The sequence below is a fragment of the Anolis carolinensis genome, chromosome 6 (genome assembly GCF_035594765.1).
Source record: "Anolis carolinensis isolate JA03-04 chromosome 6, rAnoCar3.1.pri, whole genome shotgun sequence".
Taxonomy (NCBI): Eukaryota; Metazoa; Chordata; class Lepidosauria; order Squamata; family Dactyloidae; genus Anolis; species Anolis carolinensis.
In genome coordinates, this window is record NC_085846.1 from 67,022,434 (window position 1) to 67,048,315 (window position 25,882).

The 25,882-nt window shown below is 39.0% G+C and overlaps 1 protein-coding gene across 4 annotated transcripts in view; it reads right to left on the minus strand.

Moving 5' to 3' along the window:
- myrip (myosin VIIA and Rab interacting protein) overlaps nucleotides 1–25,882 on the minus strand; it is a 196,546-nt gene that overhangs the window by 55,059 nt on the left and 115,605 nt on the right. For all 4 annotated transcript variants that reach the window (XM_008115546.3, XM_008115547.3, XM_062957474.1 and 1 more), the window contains 3 exons: nucleotides 6,401–6,537; nucleotides 3,174–3,257; nucleotides 511–611 (listed from right to left, as the gene is read on the minus strand). In XM_008115546.3, the coding sequence (XP_008113753.1) occupies nucleotides 511–611; nucleotides 3,174–3,257; nucleotides 6,401–6,537 (322 nt within the window). The remainder of the gene's footprint in view (nucleotides 1–510; nucleotides 612–3,173; nucleotides 3,258–6,400; nucleotides 6,538–25,882) is intronic.

Consider the following 25,882-nt stretch of genomic DNA (forward strand, 5'->3'; position numbering starts at 1 on the left):
TCACTCTATAAAGGAAAATTTCACAAGTGCCGACTGCTGCTGACAAAGCCATACTTGATAGACCGTATCTTGCAAAAAAAAAAAAAAAAAAGGTCTATAACTCACAGAATCTCTTAACTAACCAATAAAATGGTCACACTTTATGAGATGTGGTCAAATGCAATGCTTCCATGCTCTAATCTGAATGCCTCGTGACATGGCTGGAAACTTGGACATGTCCAAGACACAAGGCTTAACATGTCCTGATGACTATGCTGCTGATGTTGAAGGGTGAATGAGGAAGTGTTTTGCCAGTACAGGACACAGTAATTTCTGAATGTTTTGCAGTCAATAATTTGTACTGCGATAATGAGGCTACATTACTGGACTTTTGAAATAATGAAATAATCAGTGATGGTTAAGGTCAGAATATTCTCCTGCTGCAGTGCTCCAGCTAATTAGCCAGGCACTGTTAAAAAACAGGAGGAGAGCTTCATCCAAAATAATGAATATAATCAAAATATATTTTACCAAACTATTGTTACTGAACATCTCTGCCTTAGAAATAGCTTCTTCTATCGCTTCTTCTGCAACACGTAAAGCCACGGCAAGGGTATCCATCATGCTGTGTCCTAAGGAAAGTATGTAAGAAAGTCTGTTCAGCACTGTGAAAAGGAGGAGGCTTTTGAGATGAATGGGAAAGAATTTGTTCCATTCATCACTTCCCCATCCAAAAGATCGGTTTATGAAATGTTGACAGGATTATGCCACAGCTAAAATGCAACAAACATACAATGTAATTTTCGTTTTAAGGAGAAATAGGTCCATTTGATTCTGCTCCTGTTTTATTCTCATAACAATAATGAAAAGTTAAAGGGACAAACTTCTCTGGTATGCTTTACACTTGTGTGTGGAAAATATTTTAAGATGATTATATGTGTAGATTGCCTTTATGTACATTAATTGTAGTTGTGATCAGCTTTCCAAAGAGACAAATAGGATAAAAAGATTTAAATCACCCATAAATAAATAAATAAATAAATAAATGTATATGTGAAGGGACTTTTCATAAGAATTTGGTGGTTATTCTGGGAGCATTTTTTTGTTGATGAATAATTACATACATACTCTTAAAAGCAGGTAGGTGGTGCAAGATTACAAATCTAGTTAGCTGACCAGATCAACCAATGAGAAAAACCCATTCAAGGAAATGAGAAATAAACTGTGAGTAAACAGTACACCTTAAAGCTAGTTTGTAAGACAGAGAGAAAGAGCAAGACACAGCCAAGCCTCCACCTAACTGTTAAACTCCCTGAACAATTTACTGAAGAGGCTGTAGCAGCATTACAAATACAAGCCACACATATTTTTTAAAAGGTTCCATTGCTGCATGCCTGCCATTCCAATGTAAGTTAATTGCCTGGTGGCTTGTGGGAGAATGGATTCAATTTATTAAAACAGCCCTATCGGTTTGCCTGAAGACAGATCTACTTGCAATAGGCCAGCAGAAGGGACTATTTATAAACCTGGAATATAAGAAAATTTTTATTATGGAAGTACCAATATATGGTCAGCCCTCTACATTTGTGGGTTTTGGGGGTGCATACACACATGTGTAAAAGTTAAAAACCATGAATACTGCACAATGGCGATGCAGGCAAGCTTGAGTCTTTGTCCTCAAGCGGTGACCAAAACAGGAGTCATCTTTCACCATGGCATTGCTTCCCAAAGACAGGGACACCCAGTTAACATTCCCAAGGCAGAAGTGCCCTTGTTTACGTAAGTGGCAGAGGATGAGTCATCACCCCCATGCTGCCACCTCCTGAGGACAGAGACACAAGTGAACCTTCTCAAGGCAGCCTTGTCCTCGGGAGCTGAGCATTTTTGAGGCAAGCAGAAGCAGCACCAGCTCTGAGAGGCAGGCAGGTGGTGCAAGCTTACAGATATTCCAAACTGTGAATGTAAAACCTGAGGGCTGACTGTATTAATGCTTGGGAAAGTTATTTTTTGTAGTACAGCACTCAGAACATCCCAACTCATGTTTATTCATCACGCCAACTATGGTATCCTGGGTGCTATAGTAAACCAAAAGTAACTTTTCCCAACTCTGTACTAATATAAAAAGCACTTCCAATTTCTTGCAGTATAGTTATAGTAAACACCAACGGTATAGGGCGTGGTTCTCAACATGGGGTCTCCAGATGTTTTTGGTCATCAATTCCAAAAAATCCTAACAGCTGGTAAACGGGCTGGAATTTCTGGGAGTTGTAGGCCAAAAACATATAGGGACCCCAGGTTGAGAACCACTGGTATAGGGGGTCAATTTTAAAGTACAGACAGTCCCCGAGTAACAAACATCAAACAAATGACCCATAGTTAAGAATGGGGGTGAGACAACAGGAAGTGAGAGGAATCAATCTACCCCTTGGAAGGGAAATTCATTGCAGAAAGAGTTATCATGGGGAAAAGGTGTCTCCACTAAAGCTTCCTCGCCAGTCCTTGTTCCCATAACAAGCCATTTTTTTCATTTTTTTTCAATTATCAAAGGGAGAGACAGTGAGATGAATCTTCTGAACAGGGTATAGATAGCAAAATAAAAACTACAGGGGTGTTAACTCTTCCCTATGCTTTCCAAAGCAAAAAAAAAAAAAAAAGACTGAAGTTACACTTAAAAATGTACCTGCTCTGACTTAAATACAAATTCAAACTTATCTTGTTTGTAACTTGTGGACTGCCTGAACGAGACCTCATTGTGATAATTATTATAGCAATATCTCAAACAGAGCCCTCAGATTGTCTAGCACATGTCTAGCACATCTTTGTCGAGCTCTCTTTCATTTTCCATCTCTATCTGAAACATGTTTTTAATAAAGCTAATGGATCTTGCTGACCAAGGCAGCTATTTCTTTCCCCTGCAGCTAAACTTAAAAGAAACAGAAGAGTGGCAGGAAATATTATAGTCCCTTCCAATAACAAGATCCAAGGGCAGTGGTTCACAACCTGTGGGTCCCCAGATGTTTTGGCCTTCAACTCCCAGAAATCCAAAGAGCTGGTAAACTGGCTGGGATTTCTGGGAGTTATAGGCCAAAACACCTGGTGACCCACAGTTGAGAACCATTGTCCTAGGGCTTTGAGTTTATGAGCTCCGACTTCATTACATCACTGGTAAACATAATAGCATTTATAACAATTACCTTCTGACTGTCTGTAGAAAGTAGAGTCACTGCCACATATGCTTCCGTCATTTTCTATGGTTCCTTCACATATGCTTCCTACTTCTACATAAAAAAAAGATCATTGTTGTTATCATTGCTCTTGAATATCATATTTAGCACTAGGGCAAATATGTTCTTTTTAGAATATGTCAGTAAATTTCAAAACAGATGGCAGTGGAATATCCTTAACATAGAGATATTTTCCTGAAATTTCATTTTAGGATGTTTTTCTTCAGCATTTTTATGTTTCATACAAGATAGTTTTTCACTCTGTGGGCTAATTGCTGCAACGATAGAGAGGACACAATAAGCAAATATGAAATTGCTTTGTATCTGACATTTGGACTTGAGATAGATTCTGGATTTTAAAGGACATCATTTCACAAATTGATAATGCTTAATCTTATAACAAATGGAACAAGAAAACCATCTTATAGTCAAACCGGCAAGATGAAAGGAAGAAAGAGGTGCTACAGGAGGAGGAGGGGAAGGGGGAGGAATAGATTATATTTAAAGCCAAAACATGCTTGAACCAATAACTAGCATGTTCTAGCCTTCATGTTTAATGGGAAATGGAGAGAAGTACTTTAGAGAAGAACAATGCTACATCTCTTCAAACATTTTCTTCTCCCTATCTTTTATTCCTTTACTCAGTGGTTTGGCTTAAAGGATGACTTTAGAGCTTTGAAAAAAAATACATCGTCAAGAGACTGACTGCTTAAATGTATCAGATCAGACTGCAAGAATTCCTCAACCATCCCACAATTTGCCCCATCTCTGCAGAATAATTACTGTATGTATGCATAAATAAGTTGACCTTGTGTATAAGTATGACAGGTTTGTGGGCCAAAATTATAAATATGACCCGTGGATAAGTTGAGGGTTGTTCCACAGAAAGGTAAACAGCGATGTTGCCTTAGGAGACCATTTGCCCCAGCTGCTACTGCCATTTTGCCACCCAGAAAGGTCAGAAGTGGTACCAGGGCAGATACCATAGAGTAGGTTGGTGTTCCTTTTAAGTTTCCCAAGATGGGCTACGCTCTTGCTTTTCTCCACTCTGTCCAGAGAAGGTAATGATTCATTTTAAAAAAAAATAGGAATTAAGATACAACACGCATTGATCCATAGATAAGCCAATCCATATTTTTGGGGTTGGTTTTGTAATGAAAATCTCTAGACTTATACATGAGTATATAGGGTATATTTTGAGAATGACTTCCTCTTTTGTCAGTGGCAGAGGCCATTTTCAAGACATATAGTCTCAGAATTATGCATGTAAGTTTTGGTTTGAAAGGAGAGAGGAATAGCCTCTTAGGGCTTGCAGTACTTGGGAAGAACTTATTCCAACCTGCTATTGTTGGGCATAATGTAAAGTGGTCAGAATTGTTCAGGCAATGCCAACCCCCACATTTGGTAATTATAATACATTCTACGTGGGTGCAAATTACAGTAAGAGATGACTGACTGAAAGAGCTTAAAGGTACTATCTGACACTGGTTTTAAAAGAATGGCACCAGCTGACATCTAAATTCATACACCTGGCTCAGGGCTTCTATGTTTGAAGGGATGTTTCTCTCTATAGATCCCTGTCTCATGACTGAAAATGGAAGGAGGGGCTCTTCTCTGTTTCTCAAAAGTGGGAACAATACTCTATGTAAGGACATGGGAAAGGATAATCTCTAGCATGTCATTACTTGAAAGTCTCTGGCACCAATATTGGTGCACAGTAAGGGTTTTTAGTAATCACACTAAAGGCAAATATGCACACATCATATGTTTTAGACTTTTAACATTTATAATGTATTTTAAAATGCTTTTATGGTTTAATAAGTTTTTAAATATGCCCCAAATATTTTGTTATTATAAAATATATCCGTATCTTTTGTAAGGTTACTGCAACAGAGAAAACAATTCTGTTTGCATATCTACTCAAGGAATTTGATTAAAAAAACAGATCAGTAACAACATCTGAAGCACATTTACAGTGCTTCAAATAGTTTCTTTTAAAAATACAAATCCTAGTATTTACCTGCTAGCATAATGGTTGAGGGATTCAAGGAGGTGTAGTCCAAAAAAGTTAGGTTTTTGAAGCTCTGTAGCTCAGATGTTTCAGAAATCAAAATTCCAGAACTCCTTTATTTCTGACTTGAAAATTATTTTCTATACATATGTAATTGTTGGAACAAAATTAATCAAACTTAAACTGGTAGAATTGTGTTACTACAGTTACATTTGTCATGAATAGTTGCTTTACTTATCCTGAGTCTAACACAGTATAGATAATAACTTTCCAAACATTTCATGTTGGTGACATGCCTTTTGAGACCTGAATAATTTTGTGAAACAGTAATTCAGTTTTACTGGCAAACCAGAGCTTAAATCAACCCCTTACAAGAGATTTTGTAATAACATAATGTATAGGACACAACAGATTTCATGAAAACCTAGCATTTATATTTCTAAAAATATATGATTAATTGCTTATTTCACATAGACTCAGAGGTTACTTATTATGTTTGCACGGCACACCAAAACACTGCAGCCAGCATACTAATGTGCCACAACACACAGTTTGGAAAGCTCTGGTATAGATAGTTACGGTCCTTTTTGCATTACCATGTCATATGGCCTCTTTCAATCTTTCTTTCTACTCATATAGCTAACCATACATAGAAGTAAAAAAAAACCCCTTTTACAGATAACTAGTCCAATTTGAGAGGAGGCAATGTTATTTCCCAGATACTCCCAGGTACTGAAATAATAATAATAATAATAATAATAATGAAAAGTGTAATAATACCGAGACTATTTTCATTATACTTTCCACCCAGGCTCATACTATTACTGGGTTAGGGGGAGGTATTAGGGGGAGGTATAGTGTGGGTGGGGGAATTGAAGGGAAGAAAGAAGTCATAGAAGAGAAGAAAGAAGTGGGAGCTATAACCCTCTCAGTCCCTGACCATGCCACAACACCCTGAAGCTAGTCAAAATAAATTCTTCACACTACTTACAACAGAAGGAATTTTACTTTCAATTTTTTTTAAAATCCAACAAAAGACACCCTTCTGGGAGTGAGGGATGCCAGCAAATGGCTTTCTCCACACATGACAACTTCTGGCCTTCAATAGAGCACACTCAGGACAGCAACCAAATCCGGTAGTCGTCTCTCCAAGGTGGCAGAGAACTCTCCATTATTTTATCTTTACCTAGTAAATCAGAATAAGCTCCAGTCTCCATTCGATGTTTTCTGTATAAGTTCTTCAGGACTTTAGCACTTCCAAAACGCTTGAAACGACTTTTCACATTATTGTAATACCATTCCAGGGACTGAGCCCTTAAGAGCCTGGAGGGAAAACAAAGAAAGGAAGGAAGATTTCAGAGAAGGCAAAAATATTGTAGTAAGTTAACATAATTGAGGTTTCCTTCAAAATCATCCTTATTTTAGGAAGAATGAGCTGGTGGGGGAAAATAGTGAAAAAGTTACCATCTTTTAAGTATAACTGGGCCTTGTGTAGCACTCTGCAATCTGTTTGCTTTTTTGCAATGTGCATAGTTTCCAAATGGATCTCATTTTGCAGCCGTAATAGAGAACATAATCTGTTTAAGTATGGTTTTGCAAATAATTATGTTCATGGCACAAATATTTACAACTGTTACTGCTTCTTTCTGTTTTATCCTGCAAAGTTTTCTAAACAACCTTTGTTTTTTTAAATAACGCAAACCACAGAAAAGCTATTACATTTAATTCACAAGTTCAACAAATATATCTTACTGCTCTCATTTATGACACTCTTCTTTTAAGCACCACTTGTAACACTCCTGGGCAGCGCGAACACTGGGAACCAACACAGAAGCCAATAACAATATAATATCTTTATTAAAGCAAATAAAGTTCCAAGCAAAAATAAGCAGAAAAGTTAGGCAAGCTTTTGACCTTCCAGTAAAGATCAAATTTAGTCCAATAATTGAAAGTCTTATGTCCAGTATTAGAGTCCAAAATCCAATAACCGAAACACACACTAACTCTGCTGGAGTATAGAGTGGGAAAAAGGAGCAAGATTCGACTAAAAAGCTTTCCGAAGTAAGTCCAACACAAGCATTCAGGGCAAGGCTACGACTGGTCGTAATGGAATGAAACGCAATCCAAACTAGGCAAGAAAGGGGCGCAACGCCCGGTCTACTCGAGGGTAAGCACACCGTCAGGCCGCTTGGAACTCAGGAACAAGAGATTATGATGCTTCCCAGTCAGAAGTTAAGTTGACACTGCGTAGAAGGTTTTCAGCGCAAAACTTTTATTGAAGTTCATAATCTCCCCCAGAGCAGGTGCTCGACTCCCCAATTCTTCCCAAGAGAACTGGTCCACCAAAGACATCGCGCCAGGTGCCTGCCTCCCTAATTCTTCCCAAGAGAACTAGGCTTAGCCATAATCGCCTCGCTCCGCTAATCTGGCGCTTCTTCACAAACTTTGCTTCTGAGAACGGTCTGTTTTTAGAAAAGCCCTTCAATCAAACAGTAAACCATCCGGAGAACCCGGGAGAGCCGGCACTGTCTCAAGGGCATCTGTAATTGGCTCTGGCACGGAAATGTCAACAGGAGACATCTGGAAAGGAATTGAATCTTGCTGACCTGGGTAAAAACCAAGTCTTCTTCAGTTTGGTCAGCAATGGCCGCGGGGTCAGGGGCCAAAGGTGTCTGAGACATCACACCACTATTCAATTGATTTTTTGTAGAAGTATTTACTCCTTTAATATCCCACTTTTACTCTAAAGATCTCAAGGAAACATACAGTATTCTCCTTATCATTTCTATCCTCACAGTGATTCTGTGAAGGTGAAGCTTAGAAATAGCGACTGGACAAAGATCATTCAGTGAGTCTAATGGTTCAGGGCAAACTGAAGAATAGACTTCTCCTGTCCTTGCCCAGCATTCAAAGCATCATTACATCACATTGGCTGGGGCCACTTTTGTCAACTATGAATGGCACATGCAATTGCTTTGGTTGCTGCATTCCCCTTCAAAATATGTAGTATCAGAGGGCCAATTCTGGATCAAGGAGAAGTAATGTTTACTTAATAGGAAATATAAACACATATCCATCCTACTTTTCTAGTAGCTTGTCTACTCTGCTGAGAATATGGTAATCTAGATAGAAAAGCCAAATAGAACCAAGTCAAAGACACAGAGAACTCTCTCTCCCTACCTCCCTTATTTTGTTATGCGCCTCCAGGTCATTTCAAATTTATGGCAATCGTAAAAGGATTTTTTGAAAGTTTTGTTTAGAGGGAGTTGAGGTTTGTCTTTGCATTCTTCTGAAGCTGAGAGAATGTGGCTTGCCCAAGGTTACCCAGTAGATTTTCATGGACAATTGATGGTTCGAATTTGGTCTCTATAGACATAATCCAAAACTCAAACCACTAAACCAGTCTCTCCCCATCTCCTTAAAATGGAGGCCAAATTTCAATCCCTGAGTAGAAGATGGAGATAACTTGATTTCTCAATAAGCAAATGATTTTAGAGAGAGAGAGAGAGAGAGAGAGAGAGAATAACAGATAAAGAGAAATGTGGACAAATCCTGAAAAGAGTAGTGAAACTAAAGTCCCTTTGACTTTGGAAGAAGTACCAAGAAGTCCTTTCACTGTAGAGGTGAGGCTGACAAGAGATTTAGATACAGCTTGAAATATTAGGTGTGAAAATAAATTTGACAAAGTTAAACATTACCAATTAGAAAAACTATTTCACAAGCATAAACAAATTGAATTCATTTGATGTGTTAAGTTATAATTCAATAACCCAAACATTAAAATATGTCTGTGTGATCATACCATGTGATTTACTGAGAATGTCATAAAGGTAGTCCCATCTGAACTTACAGGGACACATTTATAAACTAGCTCCTTCAAAAAGCTTTTTTTGTTCTTTAAATTTCTTATTGCTACCCTGCACATGGCCACCAGAATCACCACGTGTTGTGGCAAATCCAGCAACCCTCGGGGGGTGTAGGTAACCCGCTGAATCAGGTGATCCCATGGGGGAAGTGTCAATCACGCGACTCCTCCCTCCATTGCTTCCTAAGGCAACATGGGAAGCCTCCAGTTCTGCTGTGCCGGCTCTGCCCTACATCACCCATGGAGCCCCACAGACATCGTTTGATGGGAGCCAGCCGGCTCCGTGGATAACCTAGGACTTCACCGGTGCATGCCACCGGTTTAAGCCCTCCATGATGAGGTCACTCGATTTCCTCCTCCCCCAACATGGACTACAAATATTATAATAGGGCTGTTCCTTGGAAATTGTGAGAGTCCTCTGTGAACAGTCAGGTTGAGAAAAAACATCCCAGATTATGGGATCCCAGTCTGGTCTACCACTCATTTGCATCTCTGTTCTTTCCACTCCCATTAACATGTACTCTTCACTCATTCTTCAAATGCCTTGTTTTTCAAGGTCAGTAAGAAGTTAAAGGTCAGTGAGAGATGCAAGTATTTTATTTGTGAGAGGCACCAATCCATGAAAGTACAGCAATAAATGGATAGTTACAAAGCTTGGTCAGTGAATCATGTGTGTGTGTATGGGACTCAGCACAGTAGATGTTGAATGGATTTGCCACCCAACTGATAGCACACATGTCTACCTAGTTTGAACTGATGCCTATAATTATATCTCTCCTCTTCTACCCCTCCTGTGATTATTGGACATTTTATTTTATAACTCATTTTGTTTGAAAAGTTACCAAAAATATAACTGGCTGGCATTTTGCCTATATTTTATTTTCCAAAATAAATTCTAAATCTATGTGCCTATTCTCTGTGCATTTCCTAGCAGATTACAATGAATGTAAAAGCTTTTCAGCCTCTTAACTGTCTGATAAGTCACAATGTCCTCCTCTGTGGAAAGGATTTGGACAGGAAGAGCAGCTATCCTTGTAGAAGATATTACAATAAAGGGTCCGTTTAAAAGAAAAATAAGAACACTATCTACTTATTTCAGAATCCTTTAATGTTGACCTGCATTTCAAAAGTCATGAGTTACTGCCTTCTGCAAATCCTATCATTCCATGTGCTTAGAATAATGAAAAAAATCTCTATTTCCAGCTCTTTCTTCCACTTACCTATATTGTAGTTTATGCTAATTAACACTATAAAATACAATTCTCATTTAAAGAACATTAGTCACACTCATTTAAAAGCAAAGTAGCCCCCACCTCCCTGTGCTGCAAAAATGTCTGTGTTAATTTTTCATAGCCCTAGATTCCAAGGCCATAGATTGTGTTATGTAAAGTAATTATGAAGTCAAATCCTATTACTAAGTATTTTTTTTTTAAAAAAAAAACAATATTGTGATTGAGCATTCAGATTATGTATCATGCGATGAGTCAGTCCATAACAGAGTACTGCAAAATTTGACTGTGCATTTGAATGATTAAATGAATGAATTAATGCAAAAGCTGTAGCACTGATCCTGAACAAATGAGAGCACGAAAAGGGTCTAAAAACTAAAGGATCTGTGGCACCCACATAAGAATGAAATACTGAAAGAGATGAGGACTGAAAGAGTCAGAGTTGTTTCAGTACAAGCTTTTCAGTCACCAATTGGCATGTTTTTCATTCATTTTTATGGAACATGTAACTGACATCATTATCAATGCAATGCCTCCCTAAACCGTATATGTTATCTTTCCAATGTATTCTAGACCAAATTCCTTGTATTTAAATGTAGTTGCTGCACTGATATATTTACACTGAAAGGAACAGGAAATGCTATTACATGCCTTTATCTTAAGATGACTATTTCAAAGGAGCTGTGCTAGTCTGTTGGAACAAAAACACAAAAGATTTTAAAGACACCTTTGCCTATTAGAGCATAAGATTAATGGCAACTAATCATGGAAGTTCAGATGAATATATAGTACAGCCAGTCCCCAAGTTACAAACATCCGACTTACAAATGACTCATAGTTAAGAATGGGGGTGAGAGAAATCTAACCCTAGGAAGGGCAATTACTTCTTGAAAGTGTTATCATGGGGAAAACAAGTCTCCATGGAAGCTTTATCACCAATCCTTATTTCTGCAGCAAGACTTTTTTTCAAAATCTAATTGTCACAGGGACAGAAGTGAGATGATATCTTCTGAACAAGGGCACAGACAGCAAAACAAACTCAACAGGGGTGTTAAGCCTTCTCTATGTTATACAAAGCTAAAAAATAGATATTTATGGCTGGGGTTACACTTTTAAAACGTACCTGTTTTGACTTACATACAAATTCAGCTTAAGAATAAATCTACAGAACCCATCTTGTTCATAACACATATTTACACATATTTATAAATGGAATGTAAACAAGAAGCAGGAGTAATTTTAAATACAGAATTATTCATTGTGATTATTCATGTGTAACTGCTGCTTAAATAGCTCAGTCTCTTGTTCCACTTTCTGCTGCCCTTCTGCCTCTTCTCTGATATCCTGCCAACATCATTCTCACTCCCTTTTTCACCTTCTCATCGTGAAGCCTCAGCCAGATTGTAAACTACTTTTCCATGATTTCCCAGCAGCACAAGCCTATCACTCTGGTGAAAATGTAGCTGGGACATGTTGGTGAAAGGTGTTGTAGTTGGTAGGAGAGGATACAGAGTGGAGCAGGAATGGGATGAGGAGGTGGAACATTGGGGCAGAGACTGAAAATGTGGCATGGGCACTGTAGTGGCTAGAAGGGAAAGGAAGCAATGGTCTGGGACTGTGGTGGGATAAGAATCTGTAGCATACAGGTTTGGAAAGTGTGTGTCATGCTATGTGGGTCCCTGGGTGTTTTGGCCTATAACTCCTAAAAGTCCCAGTCAGTTTAGCAGCTATTAGGATTTCTGGAAGTTGAAAGCCAAAATATCTGGTGACTCACACGTTGAGAACAACTGCCCTAACCTAACAAATGTGGAGGGTGAATTGTAGTAATAATTATATTAATACAGAAGCAGGGGTGAATTCCTTTCATCATTTTGCTAACTGAAACAAGTGATGGTGTTAAATCTTGTCATTAGTAATGTCAACTTCAGCCCACTCTCTGCAAGTTGCTCTACGTCAGTTTCTCTTCTGATGATAGGGAATCTTTGAGATGTCCTCTCAGTCTTGACACTTTTTCTTCCTTTACATGTGCTATTTCTGATTAGTTCTCCAAAATCTCACAAAGAACAGCTAGGTCTTGTCAGAAATCAATTCTGGTGGTTCTGTGACAGCCAGAACAAACTGCAAACCAAGAGAGAAAAATCACTTCAGTGGGAGTAGAACCACTAGAGCCAAGATGTATAAGTCCTAGGCTTCTGCAGTTTGGCTGAACCGCAATCTGTTTCTGCTATCTGAATTTCTGCAGACCCATGGATCCGTTTTTGTGCACCTTCTGAAAAGGTGTCAGGACCCAGGCTACAGAGCACCAATAACCAAGCGCAGAGGCCGGATTCTATCTAATATCTTTATTAAAGGCATATATAAAGTCAATAAAAACAAGTGAAGAATAAAGTTCAGAAATAGACCTTTCAGGAAAGGTCAAATATAGTCCAGGAAAATAATGTCCAATAAGTGATATTAAGGTCCAAAGTTATAATCCAATAACCGAAACACACACTTTGCCGAGCAAAGTGTGGGGAAATGACAAGGTCCTTTAGTCCATAGGAGCTTGACAACAAGGCTGGAAAACAACTAGATTCTTGGCAAACAAGACTTGATACGAGGCAACAAGAAGCAAGAACAAGGTCCGTGGCAAGGTCCGGGGAAACAAGGCAGGCTTGGAACTTGGTCCTGGAATCAAGGAACTGGAGTTGCGTAGTCCACACACGATCTCACTCCTCAAGCTGACGAGTTGACTCCGCAAGGTTCCCCTTGCGGCAAAACCCCTATATAGGATCTTGTTTTCCCGCCAAAGAACACTTTCCCTGGAGAACAAGAAGTGAAACCCAAACTGTGTCCAGATGCATGACTCCTTAGAATTTCCCAAGGGAAGCAGACTTAATCAGCTAACTGTCTGGCAGCGATTCTGAGAGACCGGCGATTAGCCTCCCTCGCCCCTCTATCTCTATTATAATTGTCTCTCCGGGAAAACGGGGGAGAATTCTGCCCAAGGCTTGTTTGGCTGACTTCTTGAGGGCAAACATCCTCCAGGTGCAGGGGCTCCGATTCTGGCTGAACCGGTGGAAATCCCATGTTTTCCTCTTCGTCTGCCACAATAGTACTAGGAACGGGACTACAAGGCCCATGAGACATCACAAAAGGGACGGATGTGCGAAAAGCTGTTTTCAGTCCGCAGCACCAAGACCCGACCTGTTGGCAGCAATGGGGAAAAGGCTCCCCGGGCTCCCCTTCCCGTCATTTTTAGGGCTATCAGGGTGAAAATGGCCAAACTTTGAGGACACATCTACCACCAAGTTTCAAACATTTTGGTTATCCCCCGAGTTTTAGGAATTTCTTTTCTTTCTAGAAATAAAATCTCCTTTAAAAATTTCCCAAAAAGGTATCCCTGCTGGCCCTGCCCTGTAACTTCGCCAGGAGCAGCAGCAGAGCAACATTCCTTCCTGCAAAATGTCAAAGATGCACTTCGACATCACACATCCCACTATTACACTTCCTTTACTAATAAAAAAGGTGCTATTGTACCTTCAGGAGTAACCTTTTTAAAGGTACCTGCAGGTAGGCGACATTAATAATGACCCCCTCCTGCCACCTTAAATTCAGCTTTGAGATTCCAGAGGGAATTCTTATGAATAGTACAAATAATAATAACAATCATCTTTTGTGTCCTGGTGGAAGTTGGAGTTAGAGAGAGATAATGGATTCTGTTGGCTTGGCAAAGTGTCATGAGAACCTAACACAAAGTTTCCACAGAAGTCCAATAGATTTATTATTATAGGTAACAGCCAAATTATTATTATTAAATGAAATTAAGATGACAGAGAGATTGTAAAGGATAGAATTGGTAGAGGAAGGCTGGCAGAACTTGGGTTGGTGGTATTTTGCAGTACAATTCTTATGAATAGTACAAATAATAATAACCATAATCTTTTATGTCCTGAGGGAGGTTGGAGTTAGAGAGAGACAATGGGTTCTGTTGGCTTGGCAAAGCTTCCACAAAAGCCCAATATATTTATTGTTATAGGCAACAGCCAAATTATTATTATCAAATGAAATTAAAAAGGCAGAAAGCACAGAGAGAAATATAATAAAACAACAGAGAAAACTTGTGATGAGATTGCAAAGGAAAGAAATTATTAGGTATTGGTGGTCAGTTTAGGTAGGTAGGTTTTTCTGATAATTAGGCTCTGCTGTTTGCTGGAATTCTTATAATTATTAATAACAATAATCTTTTAAAAGTACTTTCTGAAAGAAAGAAGTCACCTTTTAGTCTTTACTAATACCTTTAGCTTCTTCTCTCTCCTTTCTCTCTTTCAGAAAGTATTTTAAAAAGATTACTGTGGGGAAAAATAAAAAAGCATCTGAAGTGGCAATCAAGTATCTACATACCTCTGAGTCAAAATAAAGAAGCTTATGTGTATGATATTATATATATAGGATGCATATCTAAAGGAATGCACTGTGAATCTGGAAATGCATTATGGTAATCTGATTTGATTTTATCAAGTTAAATGGAGTTAATTCAGTACTTGGAAATAATTTACCTTTCTTGGGATATATCTACACGCAAAAATGTGATATTCTGGATATATATCTAGAAAAAGTATTTTATATAAATAGGGATAATCACATTTTATCCTTCCAATGGTCCCATGAGGTACAGACTCACAAACCTCATCAGATGCACAGACTCACAAGCCTCATCAGGCACACTTTCATCATCATCATCATCATCATCATTTAATTACTTATTAATCGCCCTCCATCCACGATGCTCTAGGCGATTTACAAGATAAAATTGTAAAGGATAAAAATACATACATACAAATATTAATAAAAATTAAAATAGATTAAACTTTAAACTAGATCCACTGGGGGAGGGGAAAAACAGCCTTGCGAACAGTATTTTACCCATGACCATGGGGAACCACCAAAAGGCTAAACGGAGGGCTGCACAAACACAACAAGGACCAAGTACCGAAAGCACAATAATCCCAAATAAACAGCTCAGGGGAAGGTCACAGGAGCTTACATGTCTTTACACTAATGCACAGAACATGGGGAATAAGCAAGATGAACTCCAACTTTTATCACAACACCACACTTATGATGTCATAGGCATCACTGAAACCTGGTGGAATGACTCCCATCACTGGAATGTAGCCATTGAGGGCTATAACCTCTTTCACAGAAATAGAACAAAGGGGAGAGGAGGGGGAGTAGCTTTATATGTCAAAAGCAATTACATTGCAGAAGAAATGCAAGACTGCAATCCGGGAAACCAGCTTGAAAGCATCTGGATAAGAATCAAGGGAACCGGGACTCAAAAAGATCTCGTCGTGGGTGTCTACTACAGACCTCCGAACCAGGATGAAGGACTTGACGAAGCCTTCTGTCAACAGTTGAACAAACAGGCACAAAGAAGAGATATAGTAGTCATGGGCGATTTCAACTATCCTGATATCTGCTGAAAAACAAACTCGGCCAAGAGTATAAAGTCCAAGAAATTCCTCGCTTGCCTTGCAGACAATTTTATGGTTCAGAAGGTAGAAGAGGCAACAAGGGGATTGGCTACTCTTGATCTCATCTTAACAAATGTGGAAGACCTGATCAATGCAGTCGAAGTGGTCGGATCCTTAGGGGCAAGTGACCATGTGTTCCTGCAGTTCACCATACAAAGGTAGGCTGAAACTAAGACAAGTCAAACACGCCTTTTGGACTTCAAGAGAGCTGACTTCCAAAAAATGAAGGAAATACTGAGCGGCATTCCATGGATGCCAATATTAAAAGACAAGGAAGTTAAGGATGGATGGGAGTTTCTTAAAAGTGAAATACTCAAGGTGCAAATGCAAACAGTGCCAACAAAGAAAAAAAATATGACAAGTGCGAAGAAGCCAGAATGGATGTCCAAAGAACTTCTAACCGGGCTAAGACTCAAAAGAGACATGCACAAGAAGTGGAAAAGGGGAGAAATCACCAAAGAAAAATTCAAACAAATAGCCAACTCCTGTAGGGAAAAGGTTTGGATGGGTAAAGCGCAAAATGAACTCAGGCTTGCTAGGGACATTAAAAACAACAACAAAAGGCTTTTTTGCTTACGTCGGTAGAAAAAGGAAGAACAAGGAGGCATATATATAACAACAACAACAATTCTTTATTGATTAGTCACTTTTGACCATATCAAAACATGTAAAACATACAATACGTACACACTTACGCATACATACAATAAAACCATGTAAAGATACAAAACATCCCGACCTGCGGCCTAATAACCCGCTCCTAGACAAATACAGAGTAAAAAGGTTAAAATTAGTAATTTCCTAAGGAAAGGTTTGAACAAGGACAGGGGTAAGTAAACAAGTGTCTTGTCCGTAGTAAATTTTAAGTTTGGATTTTGTTAGTGACAATAATGTATCAGCTCTCAGCTTCCATCTTCTCACAAATGGCCAGCGCTTTTTGTGTAAAAAGGGCCAGTTTTACAATAGAGTTTTTATCTGAACCCTGTAGAAGGATATGCAATTTCTCCTTATTCTCTAAGTGAGTATGATTCTCCAGCAGAGGGTCTAAATAGAGAGATCGAATCCTGGTGTAGTAGGGGCATTTTAAGAAAAAATGTTCTGTGTCCTCCACTTCTGCATCTACCTCACGACACCCACAGGTTCTCTGCGTATAGGGGATATTCTGATGTCTACCTAGCTTGGACTTAATGTCGAGCTGCTCGAATCTAGCCCGGGTAAAAAGTTTTCTAATACATAATGGAAGAGTCAAGAAGAGGTAAGTTTCCATGCCCACATTGCATTTAAATTTGGCCAGGTATGGAGTGGCTCTAGCTTGCGCTATGATCATAAGATCATTTTGTGCAGCAATGTCGAGGGCTCTTTGGTATACAATTGAGCTCACTTTAGCCCCGAAATTTATTAGCTCGTGTGGGGCAAAACCTATCTTGCTGACTGTGTGACCAAGTCTGTTTAACCATGATGACCACTCTTTGTGGTTTTCTTGTTCTAATAGGCATATAGCTGGGAGTCTATGTGGTTGCATTTGTCTTATTTTATACCACCAATTGATCTGTCTCTTCAGGATTACTGTGGAAATTGGGGGTACCCCCACCTCTGCTCTCACAGCAGCTGACAGGGATGATCTCTCCACACCTAGGCCAATTTTTAAGTGGCGAAGTCGGAATCTTTCTACCAATGCCAGATCTTGATCCCCCCATATTTCAGCTCCATACAAAGCAATGGGGAACACCTTGGCCTTGAGAACCTTCAAAAAGGGACGTAAAGATCCCGGGTAATTATGATTACATAATTTATGAATTGCCTGCGTGGCATTATCAGCTTTTGCGATACTTAATTTTAGGTGTTGGGACCATGCCCCAGAGGCTGCAAAGTGTAGGCCTAGAACAAGGAGGCAATAGGGCCTCTGCGAGGAAAAGATGGGGAAATTCTGACACGGGATAGGGAAAAGGCAGAACTATTTAATGCCTTCTTTGTCTCAGTCTTCTCACAAAAAGAAAGCCATCTTCAACCTCAGAAACATGAACGAAGGATTAGGGGAAATACAACCCCAAATAGGGAAACAAGTTGTCCAGGAACACCTGGCCTCTCTAAACGAATTCAAGTCACCAGGGCCAGATCAACTACATCCAAGAGTACTGAAGGAACTAGCTGAAGTTATTTCAGAACCACTGGCAATAATCTTTGAGAGTTCTTGGAAAACGGGAGAAGTCCCAGCAGATTGGAGGAGGGCGAATGTGGTCCCTATCTTCAAGAAGGGGAAAAAGAACGACCCAAACAATTACCATCCAGTCAGCCTCACGTCAATACCAGGCAAGATTCTGGAAAAGATCATTAAGGAAGTGGTCTGCAAACACTGAGAAACAAATGCGGTCATTGCTAATAGTCAACACGGATTTACCAAAAACAAGTCATGCCAGACTAATCTGATCTCTTTTTTCGATAGAGTTACAAGTTGGGTCGATACAGAGAATGCCATGGATGTAGAGAGATGGGCTGAAACTAACAAAATGAAGTTCAACAGGGACAAATGCAAGATACTTCACTTCAGCAGAAAAAATGGAATGCAAAGATACAGAATGGGGGACGCCTGGCTCGACAGCAGTACGTATGAAAAAGACCTTGGAGTCCTCGTGGACAACAAGTTAAACATGAGCCTACAATGTGATGCAGCAGCTAAAAAAGCCAATGGAATTTTGGCCTGCATCAATAGGAGTTTAGTGTCTAGAACCAGAGAAATAATGCTACCACTCTATTCTGCCATGATCAGACCACACGTGGAAAACTGTGTCCAATTCTGGGCACCGCAATTGAAGGGAGATGTTGACAAGCTGGAATGTGTCCAGAGGAGGGCGACTAAAATGAACAAGGGTCTGGAGAACAAGCCCTATGAGGAGTGGCTTAAAGAGCTGGGCATGTTTAGCCTTTAGAGGAGACACGATAGCCGTGTATAAATATGTGAGGGGAAGTCATAGGGAGGAGAGAGCAAGATTGTTTTCTACTGCCCTGGAGACTAGGACGCAGAACAATGGCTTCAAACTACAGGAAAGGAGATTCCATCTGAACATCAGGAAGAACTTCCTCACTGTGAGGGCTGTTTGGCAGTGGAACTCTCTGCCCCGGACTGTGGTGGAGGCTCCTTCTTTGGAGGCTTTTAAGCAGAGGCTGGATGGCCATCTGTCAGGGGTGCTTTGAATGCGATTTCCTGCTTCTTGGCAGGGGGTTAGACTGGATGGCCCATGAGGTCTCTTCCAACTCTGTTATTCTATGATTCCAGGTCAAAATGAAAGATATTGACTCATTAATGTTCCGTGGTGAACTTCATGGCTGAGGAACACTTTGTGCTCAAATTTTCTGGTTCAACATGCTACCCATTCCCACAAAGTGATTTTCACCTGTATTATCTTATTTCTTTTTGCTCGTCTTTGAAAATTAGAAGACACAAGTAAATGCTTTCTCATTCACATTTATCTATTTTGTATACTTTTTATATCTCCTATTTCACTCTATTCTTCATTTTTTATGGTGTAACAACTGCTATAAATATGAGCTGAGTAGCATATCTATGATCACATTAAACATGCTGAATGTTGACAAGCACAGCCAAATGTTAGAGTTATCTGAGATCTGGAACACCATTAAAAGGTAGTATGCCATAAGCAGTTCACTCTTCTCAAAACATCAAGAATCATAAAATGACTGAATTATGTGTAAACTTTGTTTCACTACTTCCCTGTCACAATTCATCCTATCATGTCTGTGTTGTAAGGTATGTCAACAGTGATCCATCTGAGTGACAAGAATGATGATCTGAAGCAGCTAAACACCTTCAGATACAGGTACATATCAAAGATGCTCTGTGATTTGTCTACCTAAGCATAGGAGACTGAGCCAGTCCTACCATTAGACAGAGTGACTCCAGGAAGAAAACATGTGGTTGCATGAAAAGACACTAAACAGTTATTAACATATTAGTATGTTAAGTCCAGAGCATGGTAATATAAGTATCATTGATTTGAATGGGATTGCTTTATGTATGATTAAGTTTGGATCCAGTTTGCTTATTTTTACCACTAGGAAAACAGGAAAAATGTGTGTAGGATATTCTCTTCCAGAAACAGAAAGCTACCAATATGCATTAGATACTGAACAATTCAATTAATAAAGAAAACACTGTTCTTGCTAATGCTGGTAGGCTAGATAGACTTGCTATCAAATTACTCCTTTTAGTTTTATTTGCATTTTAAATTAATGCAAGGGGAGAGAAGCCTACAAGAAAATCAAACCAAACAAATGGTTCAGTTTAAACATCTGACATATTATTCAATATATGCTGAAAGTGCTCCTTAAAGTAGACCTTACTTTAATCCTTCTTTGAAAGGCAATGCTCGTGTAGTAATTAGGTCTCCAAAGACCATTATACTTAAAACAACTGTGATGGGAAGATTAAAGCAACCATTTAGAATACATTTTCATCCCCGTGGGTAAGAACTGTATCTTGTGGGTTTTAATTTTAACATATTTTACTACATAAACACAGAATCAACCAGATTCTTGTTGCTGGGGAACACTAGGCTTTGAGTGCAGGAACATCATCCTAAAATGATTTCTACAAATATGAAACAAACAAACTGATCTGGACCATTGATCCATCTAGACTACTCTTCCTTCTTCATTTTTCCCAATGGTAACTGGTGGCTTACATCTAGGTGCTCTACTTTGGGCATCAGTTGGAACCATAAATGAGCTACTCATCGTTCAAATAAATTCAGCACCCTGGACAGTTCTTTTAAAGTGCTAAAACACAGAATGGCTCTATCACTTCACTGATATGAGTGTCGCAATGGTATTCTTCTTGGATGGAGATACCAGCAATACAGACTGGGACGTTCTGCATGCAAAGCTTGGGTTCTACTAAGATGTAAACACACACCCTTTGTCTTATGTTCTTTGGCAGGAACAAGAAACATGTGGTCCTCCAAATATTGTTGCACTGCAAAAACGGTACAGTCAACAGTCAGAGTCAACAGAAGTCTAATAGTGGGAGCAAGGCATATTCTTCATCCATGCTATATAATACATTTATGTCTAAACATTATCATATCAAAGAACTGCAGAGGAGGGAAATGACAGTTTAAAAATCAAACAGCAAATTTATTATTCAGGTATAATACAGATATGTATTTATTTTACATACATATTTTTACATATTTTAAAATATTCATATCCTGACTGATATCCAAAGGTCACAGTACAACTTACAGTAAAATCAATTCAGAGAGTAAATAATAACAATATTTTGAAAACGTTAAAAATTCCAACCAGATGATTTAAAACCAGCTAAAGCATTTTAAAGTGCACAACCATAAGACATGTACTGTATTTATTTGAGTCTAATGCACACCTCAATTTTCAAAATCCTGAAACCAAAAAAAGGTATTTGCTGCAGTGGCAAAAACTGCACTCCTTGTAATTTGGACAAAAAAGGGTGCACTTAGAATTCCTTCTTTAAAAACAAAAGTGTTAGAGAATCAAGGCTTTCAGCAATAGAAAAGAACCCCTTGGGGAGCATCTATGTCATTGAATGAATCTCCTTTAATTGCCTTGGTTCAATGCTATGGAGTCTTGGTTCAATGCTATGGGCTGTATGCCTTGATTCAATGCTATGGGCTGTAGTTTCCACCAATGTTGCCACCGAAAAATGCTACAAATCTCTTGGGAAGACAGGCAGACAAATGTCAGTGTGCTGGAAGAAGCAAAGACCACCAGAACTGAAGTGATGATCCTATGCCATCAACTACGCTGGACCGGCCAGATGGCTCAATCACCGTCTCTCAAAGCAGTTACTATATTCCCAACACAAGAACGGAAAATGGAATGTTGGTGGACAGGCAAAGAAATTTAAAGATGGGCTTAAAGCTAACCTTAAAAACTATGGCATAGGCACCGAGAACTGGGAAGCCCTGGCCCTTGAGCGCTCTAACTGGAGGTCAGCTGTGACCAGCAATGCTGTGGAATTTGAAGAAGCACGGATGGAAGGCGAAAGGGAAAAATGTGCCAAGAGGAAGGCACGTCAAGCCAACCCTGACCAGAACCATCTTCCACCTGGAAAGCAATGTCCTTACTGTGGAAGAACATGTGGGTCAAGAATAGGGCTCTACAGTCACCTAAGTATCCACCTCCAAGACACTACACTTGGAAGGTCATCATACTCAGACAATTAGGGATCACCTAAGTAAGTTTTACAAGGTCTTGTGTCTTCTCTGCCAAAGAAGGCTGATGCCTCACCAAACTACAAATCCCGTGATCCCATAACATGGCCATTAAATGAGAAATGAGGTTCCCAAAAGAGAAGTTCCAGGTGCAGCTCCTGAAGCAACTTCCCCTTTGGCATTGGCTAAGCACTAAGATGACTGCAAATCCCTAATTTTGGCGAGCATCACAAGCCAGGTAGGCAAACACAGGTACACTAGAATTCAAAGTAGTGGAAAGAATATTGTATGGAATCTATCTAAACTAAATGAATGAACAAAGGATGGGAAGACTGAACTGCCAGTATGGAACCAAACCAAGCAATAGAATAGTAGTCCATTATTAAGAATGACATTTTAAATTGCATTTTAATTATAACCCGAGAGTAAGGTAAGCTAAAATGTGAGATTTAAATAAATAGTAACCTTACAGATGCAAAGAGATAAAGAATGTATCAACAATGTCCAGTGTGAATACAGTACAAAACTAAGCAAGGATTCTGCAGGTTTTCTCCTCTCTATGCCTTAAAAGTAGTATATCTTGATTTCAGTAAGACCTTTGACAAAGTCCCCCATGACTTTCTTGCAAGCGAACTAGTCACATATGGGCTAGGCAATGCTACTATTAAGTGGATCTGTAATTGGTTAAGCAACCGAACCCAAAGGGTGCTCACCAATGGTTCCATCCTGGAAAGAAGTGACTAGTGGAGTGCCACAGGGTTTGGTCCTAGGCCCGGTTCTGTTTAACATAATAATAATAATAATAATAATAATAATAATAATAATAATAATTGTTATTGTTGTTATTGTTATTTATACCCCACTTTATCTCCCTCAAAGGTGATTCAAAGCAGCTTAATATAAAACCATCAGCATAACTATTTAAAATATACAAATATATGAACATTACAACAGGAATAAATACAAACAGTATTTTAAAATTTTCAATTAAAAATATTAAAACAAATTCACCCTGAATTGATCTTATGAACCATGGGGATATTAATGATGTGGATAAAGGTTTAGAGGGCATGCTTATCAAGTTTGCAGATGACACCAAATTAGGAGGAATAGCTAATACTCAAAGGACAGGATTAGAATTCAAACAGATTAGAGAGCTGGGCCAAAACTAATAAAATAAATTTCAACAAGGAGAAATGTAAGATGCTACACTTAGGCAGAAAAAATGAAATGCAAAGATACAGGATGGGTGATGCCTGGCTCAACAACAGTACATGTGAAAAAAAAATCTTGCAGTATTTGTGGAAAACAAGTTGAACATGAGCCAACAGTGTAATGCAGCAGTTTAAAAAGCCAATGGGATTTTGGGCTACTTAAAGGAAGTATAGTGACTAGATTGAGGGAAGTCATGGTGCCTTTGTATTCTGCTTCGGTTAGTCCTCACCTGGAAAACTATCCAATTCTGGGCACCACAGTTCAATAGAGATATTGACAAGCTGGAAGGTGTCCAAAGGAGAGCAACTAAAATAATAAAAGGTCTGGAGACCATGCCCTATGAGGAGCATCTTAAAGAACTGGGTATGTCTAGCCTGCAGAAGACAAGGTTGAGAGGAGACATGAGCTATGTATAAATATGTGAAAGGTTGCCATAAGGAAGATGGAACAGGTTTGTTTTTTGCTGCCTGGAAACTAGGACTCAGAGCAATGGGTTCAAATTACAGAAAAGGAGATTCAACTTGAACATTAGGAAGAACTTCCTGACTCTCTGTATTAGGGTACCAACATTTGATTCAGCCAGGCACTTCAGGTTGGCAGAAAACACAATGTTGCAAGAAAAAAAATTATACTATTGTTAGAAATATTCTATAAATGTATATCCAGATCTCTAATTCTGGCTATTTCTTGAAACATGATTAACACTGTACAGCACATTATCATGTAAGCTTGGTAAAACTTGAGGAACTATAGGTATCTAACACATGTAAAAGTATCCAAAGGATATTTTAGTCAAACTGGAATGTTTTATTTCATTTATTTAAACAATGTTATGCTATCTTTCAAGACGAAGAGCTTTCCCAAAGTGGCACACAATTATGGAACAATTTTGAAAAGAAACATAGTATGTAAATCATTCTCACTTAGAATGGTAAATGCTCACATACGTTTTATTGTTTAGTTTATCAGCCGTAAAGTTAATGTTCACAATATTTTAAAACTCAAAGACATAACCGTATTACTTTGAAATATAATAATAATCATCATCTTCATCATCATCAAATGCCATCAAAGCCAAAATCGAAAAGTCGACAACAGATCCCAAATGTAGACTCTGCAAGGAAGCAGATGAAACAATAGATCATATCCTCAGCTGCTGCAAGAAGATCACACAGACAGACTACAAGCAGAGCCATAACACCATTGCTCAGATGATTCATTGGAACTTGTGCCACAAATACCATCTGCCTGCAACAAAGAACTGGTGGGATCACAAGCCGAAAAAAGTTACAGAGAATGAACATGCCAAGCTACTCTGGGACTTCCGAATTCAGACAGACAGAGTTCTGGAGCACAATACTCCTGACCTCACAATCGTGTTAAAAGACAAAGTATGGATTGTCGATGTTGCAATCCCAGGGGACAGCATGATTGAGGAGAAACAACTGGAAAAGCTGACACGATATGAGGATTTAAAGATCGAATTGCAAAGACTCTGGCACAAGCCAGTCAAGGTGGTCCCAGTGGTGATCGGCACACTGGGTGCAGTGCCTAAAGACCTAGGCCTGCACTTAAACACAATCGCCGCTGACAAAATTACCATCTGCCAGCTGCAGAAGGCCACCTTAACTGGGATCTGCAAGCATTATTCGCCGATACATCACATAGTCCTAGACACTTGGGAAGTGTCCGACGTGTAATCCAATAGGGCAGCCAGCAGAGTGTCTGCTGTGGACTCATCTTGTTGTGTTTCAAATAATGATAATAAATAACAACAACATAACAACAACAACAACAGCAACAACAACTTTATTTATATCCCGCCACCATCTCCCAAGAAAGCACTCGGAGAAGCTTACATGGCAACAAAAGTGCAATACAAAACATATAAAATACACAAAAGTTTGCATATCAGTATGCAAAGGGCTTTGTAGCACCTTGAGGACTGAGAAAACCAACTTTGTAGACTAACTCTACTTCCTCAGAAACATTTTCTAACATTATTACAAAAGGCAAGAACTCTTGTTCTATTCACATATTTCAAATATGCCCATGAAACGAATGATTGTAATGTTTTACCTTATCTTGGTTAACATAGTCTAAATACCACAGTTGATAAAGGATACAAATAACAAAAAATAGTTTTGTAACACAGGGCAAATGCAAAGCAATAGACAGATCCCAGATTAATTAGTTCCAATTACCTCAGTGTGGAGGGGTTTTTTTCCTGCAAGGTACAAATCTGCCAATGATTTTTGAAAAATAGCAAAACAAAAATCTGCAGTTCTTGAAGCACAAAACTAGTTCCAAAAGAAATACAAGGTCACCTCCATTTAAAAAAACAAGTAAGCAGTGCACGATAAACGATGCAAATTCTGATTAGAAATATGTCCCCAATTTTGAGACACAACTATAAATAGTATAAAGACAATATCCTGATAAATGATCTGCTTCTGACAACAAAATGCATTGCTAAGAAAGAAAGAAAGAAAGAAAGAAAGAAAGAAAGAAAGAAAGAAAGAAAGAAAGAAAGAAAGAAAGAAAGAAAGAGCAAGAGAGAGGGAGAGAGAGAGAAATGGATAATCCCAGCTAGGGAGAGAAAGAAAGCTCCCATCAATGCTAACAGTAAGAATG